Source organism: Mirounga leonina, unplaced genomic scaffold, assembly GCF_011800145.1.
Source record: "Mirounga leonina isolate KUSES-001 unplaced genomic scaffold, KU_Mleo_1.0 Mir_200, whole genome shotgun sequence".
Lineage (NCBI taxonomy): Eukaryota > Metazoa > Chordata > Mammalia > Carnivora > Phocidae > Mirounga > Mirounga leonina.
In genome coordinates, this window is record NW_023270503.1 from 21,159,137 (window position 1) to 21,172,571 (window position 13,435).

Genomic DNA, 13,435 nt, shown 5'->3' on the forward strand with positions numbered 1-13,435 from the left:
TGGGAGAAGAATTTCTATCAAAATGTTTAATCAAAATTTTTCAGTGTGTTTATGCAGCAGTTCTGCTTCAGGTATCTCTCGTGGAGAAAGACACATGTGTACAAAGAGACCAGTATAAGACAGCTACTTGCAATACTAAAAGATAGGACACTACCCAAGTGCCCTTCAGTCAGAGATACTCCGCAAAAGTTACAGGAATGAGCTGAATCCATTATCTACCACATCTGCTTGCCGGATAAGTGAAATTAAATGAAAATAGCTGTTGGAGAGTATTAAAATCTGGGACCATTCATGTTGAAAAATAAAGCAAAAAATAAAAAGCATGCATGCATGTACCTGTTGGTTTTCTCCCAAAAGTCATTCCCTACTCCTCCCCCCGCCTACCGTCCTCCTGCAAACAGATGCTTAGCGTTGTTTTTGTTTTTGTTTTTGTTTCTGTTTTCCAAGCAACAGGCAGATAGCTATGTGCTCAGGGACAGCAGGCCCCACTGCCAGCCCCTGGGATGAAGCATGATCAGTTTTATGGAAAATTCATCCTTTTTGATAGTAATTGGTGCAGAGCCTGTGACCCTATTCTGCCAAGGAAACATGAGGGAAAGTCTGCAGGGAGACTTCTAGGAGAGACTTTCTCCTTTGATCAAAAGGAAGAGGGGCGCCCGAGTGGCTCAGTCAGTTAAGCATCTGACTTCGGCTCAGGTCATGGCCTCGGGGTCCTGGGATGGAGCCTTGTGTCGGGCACCGCGCTCAGCGGGGAGTCTGCTTGTCCCTCTGCCCCTCCCCCAGCTCATGCTTGCTCTCTCGCTCTCTCTCTCAAATAAATAAATAAAAGAAGAGACTGTTTTCTCCCTATCCCCTCCATTCCAGCTTGGGATGCTCTCACGTTGTGTGAGGATGTGGCACTTGAGGGACAGCAGCCATTTTACAGCCACGAAAAACCAGCAAAGAGGACCTAAAACACAGTGAGCAGAGATGGGGCCTCGGTGAGCCACCGAATGGATCCCGGAGCCAGTCAGCCACCTCCAGACTTCTTAAACACTAAATGTCCTTATGACTCAAGCCACTGTTTGCCAGGTTTTGTTTCTTGCATCTGAACACATGATTGATTTGAAGACAAAAACAAAAAACCTACTAGGAAGATACACACCAGACTGTTTATTAATAGAGGTCCCCTTGGATAAGGAGGAGAAAGAAGACTCACTTTTTCTTGAAATATGTTTTTTTCTTTTTTCTTTTTTTTTTTTAAAGATTTTATTTATTTATTTGAGACAGAGAGAATGAGATACAGAGAACATGAGAGGGAGGAGGGTCAGAGGGAGAAGCAGGCTCCCTGCCGAGCAGGGAGCCCGACGCGGGACTCGATCCTGGGACTCCAGGATCATGACCTGAGCCGAAGGCAGTCGCTTAACCAACTGAGCCACCCAGGCGCCCCGAAATATGTTTTTTTCCAAAAAATATATTTGCATATTGTTTAGGCTAAAAATTGAAAAAACAATTACGATTCACCTTTAGTAACCATATATGGCCTACACATCTGGGTTCTAATTTCTCCTGTCTTACCTTCATGGTTCCAGACCCTGAATGATTTATCTTGTTTCTCTTGACTGTGTGTTTTGGAAAGCCACTTCAAATCTTCCATGAAAAGACCACATAGGGGCGCCTGGGTGGCTCAGTGGTTAAGTGTCTGCCTTTGGCTCGGGTCATGATCTCGGGGTCCTGGGATCAAGCCACGCGTCAGGCTCCCTGCTCAGTGGGGAGCCTGCTTCTCCCTCTCTCTCTCTCCTGCTCCCCCTGCCTGTGCTCTCTCTGTCAAATAAATAAATAAAATCTTAAAAAAAAAAGACCTTATAAACAAAGAAACAAATGCAATAAATAAAGGGTGTAGGTACTATAATAGAAGTCCATCTCCATCTTGCTAGATGCACAGTGTTTGAAAGGCAGAAAAAGAAAAGGCAAGGAGGAAGCCATCAGCAAGAACAAAGGTATGGGGGAGAAAAATCGCTGGGCTTATTCAGGGAAATTTCAAGTAGCTCAAGATTTCTAAGCACAGGGTAAGCGAGAAAGCTGGAGACACAGGCAGGCCAAGATAATGGGCCTCTCCAGCAAGCGAAGGAGTTGAATATCATCTTGAACATAACTTTGGTCATGATAATGGCGGCGGCTAACGTTCACTGACACCTTGCTCTGGGCCAGGTGCTGTTCTGAGCCTGATAACTAGTCCTAGAAGGCAGGTCTATTATCATGCCTTTTCCATAGATGGGGAAACGAAAGGGTTTGGGAGAAATGAGCTGTTGAAGGATTTTAAGCAAGAGTAGCATGTTGAAATTTGTATTTTTAAAGCACATCTCCATACATACTCAAATATTTACAGATGAAGTGATACATCTTGGCTTGTCTTCAAAAGAACCAGAGAGTGTGGGGGTGGGGACATAAAGATTTCTAGGAGCTGATTATTGCCGAGGCTGGGTGATCCCTCCCAAGAGGTTTATTATATTAGTATCTCTCCTTTTGTATATGTTTGAAGTTTTCCATAATAAATGTTTAAAAAAAAAATCACTGGTGGGATGGCTGGGTGCCTCAGTCGGTTGAGCAGTTGCCTTTGGTTCAGGTCATGATCCGGGGATCCTGGGATCGAGTCCCACATTGGGTTCCTTGCTCAGCAGAGCCTGCTTCTCCCTCTGCCGGCCGCTCCCCCTGCTTGTGCTCTCTCTCGCTCTCACTCTCTTTCTCTGACAAATAAATAAAATCTTAAAAAAAAAAAATCACTGGCTGTAATGTGGACATCCAATTGAAAAGTGTGAAGCAGGAAGTAATGACACCCGGCTAGGGGATTAACAGACAAGAGTTGATCAGAGCTAGGGAAGCAGCAGGATAGAAAAAAAGAGGACTTTCTGAGAGAAAAATAAAATTGCTTGGTAACTATGTTTGTGGTGGGAAATAGAGGTAGGGAAAAATCTCAGGTTTAAAGTCAGCCTCAGGTACCTAGCTTAAGTGACTGGGTTAATGGAGGAGCTGTTCATGTAACAGGGAGTACAAAGACAGGTTTGGCAAAGTGGAAGGAAGGGTGTGGAAATGTGCTCAATTTGGGATGTGTCAAGTTTGCTGTGGCAATAGGTTGGACCTCCAAACTCATGGCCCTTTCGTAGAAGACCCTCGAGTATATACCTACCAAATAAACATATTTGTTTGTAGATTATCCCCATGATCTGCAGTATAAATACATTTTGCACAGTCTAATGCGCTGTATACTGTTAGAGTATGCACACCCTACTTTGAGGATCAGTGATCAATGTAAGGATGACGGCTTTAGGGACTGAGGTGCTCAACTTCTCTGAACCTCAATTTATTTCCCTGTAAAACGAAAGTATTGGGGCGCCTGGGTGGCTCAGTACGTTAAGCATTGGACTCTTGGTTTCAGCTCAGGTCACGCATGATCTCAGGGTCTCAGGTCATGCTCTCAGGGTCGTGAGATCAAGCCTGGTGTCAGGCTCCGCGCTCAGCGGGGAGTGTGCTTGAGATTCTCTCTCTCTCTCCCTCTCCTTCTGTCCCACCCCCTGCTCAAGCACTCTCTAAAATAAATAAAATCTTAAAAAAAAAAAAAAAAGTATCAGGGCGCCTGGGTGGCTCGGTCGGTTAAGCGTCTGCCTTCGGCTCAGGTCATGATCCCAGGGTCCTGGGATCGAGTCCCACATCGGGCTCCCTGCTCTGCGGGGAGCCTGCTTCTCCCTCTCCCACTCCCCCTGCTTGTGTTCCCTCTCTCGCTGTGTCTCTCTCTGTCAAATAAATAAATAAAATCTTAAAAAAAAAAAAAAAGTATCACTTTCCTTACAGGGGAACAATGACAATTTCATGAGATTACAGGTATATACTGACGTCAGCAAAAGTACAGCGCCAGGGGTTCAGAAAGGCTGTTCCCACCCCACATTCTACCTTCTCCCCACACCTCTTGCCCCAGCCCCCATTTCATCATGAGAACACCAGAACAGACAATGCTTGTGTCTCATGTGATCTGTCTTTGTGATGAATTTGGAGATGCATGTCAGTGGGATGCCAAGCAGCCTGAGCTAGCTGATTGCGAGTGCGGCAAGCACTCCCCTTCATGAGCATTTGCTTGCTCCCATCCCACCCCCGAGCTGAAGCGCAGAAATGCTGGCTACCAGCCCTACAGCAGGTCACACACTCTGTGCAGACTTGAGAAGGGCTCCATATCCTAACCAGAGACACACACGTGCACACTGAACATCTGCTAAGACTTCTCACCTGGGATTCGTTCAAACAGCAGCAAGAACTTCAATAGACTAATCATTCTTTAGTTCGTTGACTATTAGTGGGGCTAGGGGCGAGATGAGGAGGATACACCAAAGATTTCAACTTAGCATCACTCCAGATACACCCGAGTATATCCTGTGAGGCTCTGGATGGCAACCTATCACCTCACAGCTCAGAATGTCCCCCCCGCCGCCCCCAAACAGATAGAAGCCACGTTCACACTATCGTAGCAAGTGCCAACAGAGAACTGTGTAAATGAGATCATGATGGTGGGTCTCACCTCCTTGAGGACTCAGCTTGGCACTAGCTACAAGCAGCTGAGAGCCTGACTCAAATTCCCAACGCCCACTGAGGGCAAATAAACATTAAAAGACGAGACACAGGTTTGGTAACATACCTGTCTGTAACACAAAGAGCACATTTATCTATCTTAGAGATTAGAACTGGGAATTCTGTGCTCTGCCCCTGGTGGAAGGTAAAAATGATCTAGAGGTGTTAGGAAGTAGTTAAGATTTCAACTCCTACTTCCGACATTTTCTCTAGAATGATAAATTCCTGTACATCTTTACACTCTGAGGAACTGAAAATCGTATGCAAAATAAGCCCATATAAGGCTTGGTATCCACATCTGAAATAAACAATGATGGAGCTGAAGTTAAAGACAAGGTGATGGTAAACAGCGATAAAGAGGCTCGCCTTTGAGGACTCGCGGTCCGATGCTGCCCCCTAGCACTTTGCGAGCGGAATAACACTAACAAGTCAACTGGTTTCAGGACTGAAATCTTTAGCATTGGCATTTGCTATGGACGTTGTTGCCAAGAAAAGAGGGGAGAGGGGAGGGCCTCTACAATTACGCAGCGATAGCCCACCTTAATAGAAAGTGTCCTTTCAGAAAGACCCCGGCATTCGGTAACACACCATCTAGTGGACTGCTCTAGGTCTTCGCCAGCAAACCTGGAAGGGCCTTGAAGGTGCAGAAGATGCCCTTCCCTGAGCTGTTTGCTTGAATATAGTTAAGTGGGATCCATTACTTCTTTGGGCAGAGTCAGAGTCATTCTTTGTCACTGGAAAAACTCCCTCCTCTGACTTTCCCAGGTGTTCACAAGGAGGTGGGGTGGAAGTTCATAGACCTACTTGATACTTCTCATAACTAATGCTCCTTAAATACATGGTCTAACGTCAGTTTAAAGCAAGGTTACACTAAAACCGAATTATGCAACCAACTGTCTGTCACCCCTGGAACCTAAATTAAATGGAACATTTAAATTGATATAATAAATATTTCCAGGAAATGGAGTGGCTCATTAAGACAGAGGTACCAGGAGTTCATGGGACCCCTCCCCAACGAACACCAATGACAACCATTTGAAGTAATACGCCCAGAAAAGTCTTCTCATTTCCATTATCACCATTCCAAGAAAACTTGGAAGTTCAAAATTAATTCCATGAAACCTCACTGCTCTCCTATCAAGCCAACTGACCTTAATAGCTCGACAGAGGCTCTGTTGTTTTGTTTTGTTTTTACAGTCTTGAGGTCTTTTATTTTCTTTACATTTATCATGCCATGAATTCATAGGGAATGGGTTCCAGCAGTTCAGGCTCCTTTCCATTAGTTCTCACAAAGTGTGCTTCTCTGGGTGGGACAGGCTGGCGCTTCAGTTGAACCCAAGTACCTTTCTCTTTGGCTTCTTTTTCTGATCATTTTCCTTCACACGCTTCAGGAAACTGTCTTGGCTCTTTGGGTGTTTAATATGCTCAATGCGTACATTAATTCTCTTGGCAAGAATCTTGCTCTTGTTTGTTTACAACAATGCCAACAGCATGCTGAGTAACATTGTAGACTCTTCCAGTTTTGCCATGGTAACATTTGTGGGGCATTCCTTTTTGAACAGTGCCCATTCCGTTGATGTCCACAATATCACCTTTCTTATAGATTCACATGTATGTGGCCAAAGGAACAACTCCATGTTTTCTAAAAGGTCTAGAGAACATATAGCGGGTACCTCTCCTCTTTCCCTTTGTGTTGGTCATTTTGGCAAATTACTGGAAGATGGCGGTTCCCGCCGAAAGGATCAACAGAGGCTCTGTTAACTGATACCCTGAAACATGGAGAGTTCTATGCTGGGAAAGGGGGAAATAGTAATTAGGGTAAACTGTGAAATAGGAGAATATCTATTATTTCTGGCTACAAACAGGTGTTTCCAAACTCTCACGTTTAGTCTGAAAAGAAACACATCCAAGACAGTGTGTTTGTGTGTAGGTGGGAAGGAAAGAACAACATACATTTATTTTCAAACAAAAGTTGTTATTTGTTTATTAAGACATTTCTGTTAAATAAGCACAGCTGGCTCAATAAATCATTATACATATATTATCACACATTCAGAAAGTTTCTGAGAAGATATATCAAGATGGGCTTCTCTTGTGGCTCAAATGGATCTGAGAAAAGAACAGAAGAAATTATACACTTGATTTACAGCTGCTGGTCATCAACAAACAAACGTGCTGGCTATGTAACTTGGGGAGGCAGGATAGCTAGACTGCTTTCCCCTCTTGCTAATGTTTTGCTCAACAATTAAACCTATATGCACTCCCAGAGTCTCCTCAATATGAAGAGAAAATATATGAATCTCATACATACGTATGAATCTCAGAAAAGAGATGAACATGCCAACTGCAAAGCTCAACCTCAGAACTACCATATTTCCAAGTCAAAGATCAAGCCATGGGAAGGGAAGCATGTTCTACTGTTTTAAATACTGGGCAGCAAAACTAATGACCAGCCATTAACTAGCTCTGTGACAAGCTACCATTAACTAGCCACAGGGCAAGCTACTTTTAATCTCTCAAGAAACATATACAAAATAAGGGGGTTTGAGCTCATGGAAACTATAATTATATGTGAAGATACTCATCTCTCACTATTATGTTTATCCTTTGTGGATTAAATGTTCAGTAATAACAATTTTGATGACCATTAGTGAATACCATATTAGAGATCTGACCTCAGAAAAACAGAGCCAGATTGTTGTGATTTGGAATAAAAATTCCCAGGGAAGGTTCAAGTCCAACTGGGCTCTTCCTGATCTACTTCCATCCTACTCCCCTACCTGAAGGTACAGCAACCCAGTGGCAAAGAAACAAAGATCAGCTAATGTGGTCCCTCTGCCAAGTGACAGCAATGGGTTTAACCTTAAAACCTGAAGAATCAATAAAAAAGGATTTTCTTACTTCACATATTCTCTTCAGAAGTCTGAGTAATGATGCAACCTGAAAAAGTGAAAGACAAATCATCTAAACTTCATGATTACCCAGAGTACTGTCAATGACAATGGCACTCAGGAAGATTTTCTGGGGCGGGCGGGGGGGGGGGAAGGGGGGGATGTAATCATAACCATTCTCACCAGGCAGCTAGGTTAAGACACCTCAATCTGACATTCTGAAGGATCCTAAAGCTAATTCCCCAGATTTTTTTTTTAAGATTTTATTTATTTATTCATGAGAGACAGAGAGAGAGAGAGAGAGAGGGGGGCAGAGGGAGAAGCACGCTCCCCGCTGAGCAGGGAGCCCGATGCGGGACTCGAACCCAGGAGTCTGGGATCATGACCTGAGCCGAAGGCAGACGCTTAACCATCTGAGCCATCCAGGCGCCCTAATTCCCCAGATTTTAGTAAAAGCATTAAGCTTGCTCCAAAGCATTAAATGGGGGTCTATGAAATACCTGATCAGCCCTATCCAGCAGACATGTCAGTCCAACCCACTTGCTAGAAATAGTCTCCCTAGACAGCAGTGCTCTAGAGGAAACTCTAATGGCCTCTGCTGCTTAAACTTAGAGAAAATAAGATTCAATTATAATAAAACCAAAGCTTTGGGAGAGAATTTCTAAGTGCAGTAGGAACCTGCATTCCTTTATAAAACCCGACCTGAAAGAATCACTCCAAAAGTGATTGGGAATGAGAATGATGGAATATATCAATTTTCCAGGTGTATCCCATTTTCCTTTCAAAGTAGAAATTGAGACCATATTACTGTTTGCTTTGCCCTCTTTTCACAATTATCTCCTCAAAACCAATTTACAATCCTCCTTTTCTTCACACCAGATTTCAGTATTTTGAAAGCAGGGTTTCCCGGAAGCATACAAACCATAAACATGGGGTCCTATGCAGCATTCACCACCAACACAGGAGAGCAAGGATGGGGACTATGACTGAAGTCACAGACTCCCAGCTCGTCAGTTCCCCAGGACAGCAACCTTGTCACCTGTATCTTCTAGCAACCGTCAACTAGGGTTGGTTTATTCCCACTTTACAGCCAAGTATGCTGAGTACAGAAAAGAACCTGGACAGAGCATAACTTTTAGACATCTCTGTGGCTGACATCCTTATTTACAGCTTACAGCTGCAGGGAAAGCAGCACCTCTTTCAAAAAAAAAAAAAAAAAAATCACTTAAATCTAGTGGAGTAAACACTGAATTGTCAAATCAACAAAGGTTAATCTAAACATAAGGCACAAGGCGCCTGGGTGGCTCAGTTGGTTAAGCGACTGCCTTCAGCTCAGGTCATGATCCTGTTTTTAGTATATGTGCTGCCGAAGCGAGCACTCAGGTCATGATCCTGGAGTCCTGGGATCGAGTCCCGCATCGGGCTCCCTGCTCAGCGGGGAGCCTGCTTCTCCCTCTGACCCTCCCCCCTCTCATGCTCTCTATCTCATCCTCTCTCAAATAAATAAATAAAATCTTTAAAAAAAAAAAAATAAAATAAAATAAACATAAGGCACGAAGAAAGTGGCAATATTATTAAAGTGGCTACTCTTCCTCAAATTGACATTCTCAAAATACAGCTTACCAACCCCAAATAAATAATTTTTTTAAAAAAATTAATAAATAAATCTCCAGGTAAACTTTTCTGCTAGTCACATATTATGGTAGAAAAATGCATTTTGGGGGCGTCTGGGTGGCTCAGTTGGTTAAGCGTCTGTCTGCCTTTGCTCAGGTCATGATCCCAGGGTCCTGGGATCGAGCCCTGTGTCGGGCTCCCTGCTCAGTGGGAAGCCTGCTTCTCCCTCTCCTACTCCCCCTGCTTGTGCTGTCAAACAAATAAAATCTTTTTAAAAAATGCATTTTGCTAATGAAGATGTCAAGCTAAACACTCTACAATTAATAATTTATCACTGTACCTGATCAATAAGCTATAGAATTAATAAACTACATGTAAGTGCAGAATGGGGAATCTAACAACAGTACCTCTTCATATTTTCAAGAGAAGGTTACAGGTATTTCTGATGTTTAAACATAAATAATACCCACCTATATAGCAGGGCCTTGCCCTTTTCGTTCCCCAAGGCAAAATATCCACTTCTGGGAGAAAAATCCATGGTATGAACAAGAGAAATAGTCTTCTTTTTAATGACTGGGAAGTTTGAAAATACTGTACAGGACGGAAGGTGAACCTGTAGGAAATAATACAAAGCTTTAAATCACAACTGCGAACTCATCTTTAATTTTAGGCTTCGTTCTACCTTTCTGCTGGAACAAAAAGTTCATTTTGATGGTAGTACATATGATGTACAATTCTCTCAATGGAGCGAAGTGTTCTGAAATTAAAATTTGCTTTTCAATGTGCTATTAACTGAGAGGGAAAGGAGGCAGGAGAAGAAAGCATCTCCCTGATGCTTCTAATGCAGCATCCATGGTGCTCTGGGAGATGCTGGTGTTGCTGAGCAGATAAGTAAACGAACACACTGAAGTAAAAAGTCAACAGTGGTACCCAGTAATGCTCTAACTTAATGACTACAGTAAACAATACCGTGGTCACAGGGCACAGATACTTTAATTATGAAGAGTCTGATTTTACATAACTGAAACCCAGCTAAGGCCTACCAACTATTCCAATAGCATATGATTTCCTTTCTACACTTTTACTTCTCAATGTATGTAATAATGTATTCTTTGCCTTTTCCAATCTCCTCCGAAGGAGGACAAACTCATGAAAACCTGATTCATCGAGAGAAACTCTGTTGTGATTTAAACAGAGCCAAAAAGCTGACTCCCAGGCCAGGCCTAAACATGAGGAGACGCAGTCTCTTTCTCCAAGAGAGTCTACTTCTGGGGAAAATGAGCCGGAGCCCGAGCCTAAGCCCAAGACTGACACAAGTCCTCATCCCATTTGTGGATAAATAAAACCCCAGCATGAAAGCAGTGACCTGAAGTAGACTAGAATTTTAACATCTCTCGCTTTCAAATATTCTCTACCTCTTCTAAAAAATACAGCACCTGCATGTTCCAATACGTGTGGAGAGCTATCCCTAAGCTTGGTGGTCTGCCACCCTCCACACTTTTAGATGAGGCTTCGAACCATCCAATCAAGGTGATTTTCATAGACCAGCCCTGGATAAAACCCAGTGATATACACATCTGTCTATTAAACAGGTTTCAGTTAGTCACTTATTAGGTCCTATTCCTTCTGATATATACCTATTGACCATTTTGTCAAGGAAGTAAAGTTTACAGTGAATCTCCAAGCCATCTCAATTATTCTCAACTTTCCCAGAAAGCAGGTTCTTGCTGCACAGCATGGCATCAATGCAGAGGCATTAGTACTAATGAGAACTGGTCTAGACCCATTAAAGCCAAGAAGTTGGCAGTACCCGGACGTGATCTTAACTTTTAAACTTCTTAAACACTACTCTCTATATAGGTTCCTTGAAAAATATATTTAAAAAAAGAAGAAGAAATACTTAATAAAGCAGACTAGTTATTTTAGGAGAGAAGACACAATATGAATATGTAAAATTTATTTATACTTAGTTTGGGAATGTGGAAATTATATGAACTTTTGATAACTGGTTGGCTTCTTAACTGTGTTTTGCTTAGGCTATCCTAAGTTTATATCCTCCAAGCATGCGCCAACTTTGAACAGGTGATCCAAGGCATCATGGGAGCAGACCATCAGGAAATAACCATTTCCTACAAGTGCCAACAAGAGAACTGTCTTATGCCTAACCTTTGTTTCCACCCTATATGTCACCTGGTACTTTTAAACTATGCCCCAGATATTTGCTCATTAACTTTGCTGGCATGACTTTAAGTCTGGGAAGCTTCTTTTCTGACTCTTCCAAAATAAAACATACCAGAACCGACCTTTCCACTTGAATGACTTCTTAAAGATAATTACATTAAACCACTCTATTTTCTAACCTAAGCTGGAAAAAACAGTCTCCTAACACGGCAGGGATGTCCACTATCACCACTGCTATCCAACACAGTACTAGAAATCCTAGCCTCAGCAATCAGACAACAAAAAGAAATAAAAGGCATCTAAATCAGCAAAGAAGTAGTCAAACTCTCACTCTTTGATACTTTATGTGGAAAACCCAAAAGACTCCACCCCAAAACTGCTAGAACTCATACAGGAATTCAGTAAAGTGGCAGGATATAAAATCAATGCACAGAAGTCAGTGGCATTCCTATACACCAACAACAAGACAGAAGAAAGAGAAATTAAGGAGTCGATCCCATTTACAATTGCACCCAAAACCATAAGATACGTAGGAATAAATCTAGCCAAAGAGACAAAGGATCTGTACTCAGAAAACTATAAAATACTCATGAAAGAAATGGAGGAAGACACAAAGAAATGGAAAAACGTTCCATGCTCATGGATTGGAAGAACAAATATTGTGAAAATGTCAATGCTACCTAAAGCAGTGTACACATTCAATGCAATCCCCATCAAAATACCATCCACTTCTTTCAAAGAAATGGCACAAAGAATCCTAAAATTTGTATGGAACCAGAAAAGACCCCAAATAGCCAGAGGAATGTTGAAAAAGCAAAGCCGGCAGCATCACAATTCCGGACTTCCAGCTCTATTACAAAGCTGTCATCATCAAGACAGCATGGTACTGGCACAAAAACAGGCACACAGATCAATGGAACAGAATAGAGAGCCCAGAAATGGACCCTCAACTCTATGGTCAACTAATCTTCGACAAAGCAGGAAAGAATGTCCAATGGCAAAAAGACAGTCTCTTCAACAAATGGTGTTGGGGAAATTGGACAGCCACATGTAGAAGCATGAAACTGGATCATTTTCTTACACCACACACAAAAATAAACTCAAACTGGATGAAAACCCTAAATGTGAGACAGGAATCTATCAAAATCCTTGAGGAGAACACAGGCAGCAACTTCTTCGACCTCAGCCGCAGCAACTTCTTCCTAGAAACATCGCCAAAGGCAAGGGAAGCAAGGGCAAAAATGAACTATTGGGACTTCATCAAGATAAAAAGCTTTTGCACAGCAAAGGAAATAGTCAACAAAACCAAAAGACAACCGACAGAATGGGAGAAGATATTTGCAAATGACATATCAGATAAAGGGCTAGTATCCAAAATCTATAAAGAACTTCTCAAACTCAACACCCAAAGAACAAATAATCCAATCAAAAAATGGGCAGAAGATAGGAACAGACATTTCTGCAAAGACATCCAAATGGCCAACGGACACATGAAAAAGTGCTCAACATCACTTGGCATCAAGGAAATCAAAATCAAAATCACAATGAGATACCACCTCACACCAGTCAGAATGGCTAAAATTAACAAGTCAGGAAACAACAGATGTTGGCGAGGATGTTGGTGGGAATGCAAGCTGGTGCAGCCACTCTGGAAAACAGTATGGAGGTTCCTCAAAAAGTTGAAAACAGAGCTACCCTACGACCCAGCAATTGGACTACTGGGTATTTACCCCAAAGATACAAATGTAGGGATCCAAAGGGGCAACTGCACCCCAATGTTTATAGCAGCAATGTCCACAATAGCCAAACTATGGAAAGAGACCAAATGTCCATCGACAGATGAATGGATAAAGAAGATGTGGTACGTATACATATATACATACACACACACACAACACACAACACCATGGACTATTACGCAGCCATCAAAAAAGGAAATCTTGCCATTTGCAATGATGTGGATGGAATTAGAGGGTATTACGTGAAGCAAGAGAAGTCAATCAGAGAAAGACAATTATCATATGATAATTGATATATGAAATTTAAGAAACAAGGCAGAAGATCATAGGGGAAGAGACGAAAAAATGAAACCAGAGGAAACCACAGAGGGAGATAAACCGTAAGAGACTCTTAATCTTAGGAAACAAACTAAG

General features: G+C 42.4%; 1 protein-coding gene across 2 annotated transcripts in view; it reads right to left on the reverse strand.

Moving 5' to 3' along the window:
* Positions 1-6,550: 6,550 nt before the first annotated feature.
* Positions 6,551-13,435, reverse strand: part of UTP18 (UTP18 small subunit processome component) — a 43,266-nt gene continuing 36,381 nt past the window's right edge. For both annotated transcript variants that reach the window (XM_035026818.1, XM_035026817.1), the window contains 3 exons: positions 9,572-9,714; positions 7,498-7,536; positions 6,551-6,705 (listed from right to left, as the gene is read on the reverse strand). In XM_035026818.1, coding sequence (XP_034882709.1) covers positions 7,499-7,536; positions 9,572-9,714 — 181 coding nt within the window. In that variant the 3' untranslated portion in view covers positions 6,551-6,705; position 7,498. The remainder of the gene's footprint in view (positions 6,706-7,497; positions 7,537-9,571; positions 9,715-13,435) is intronic.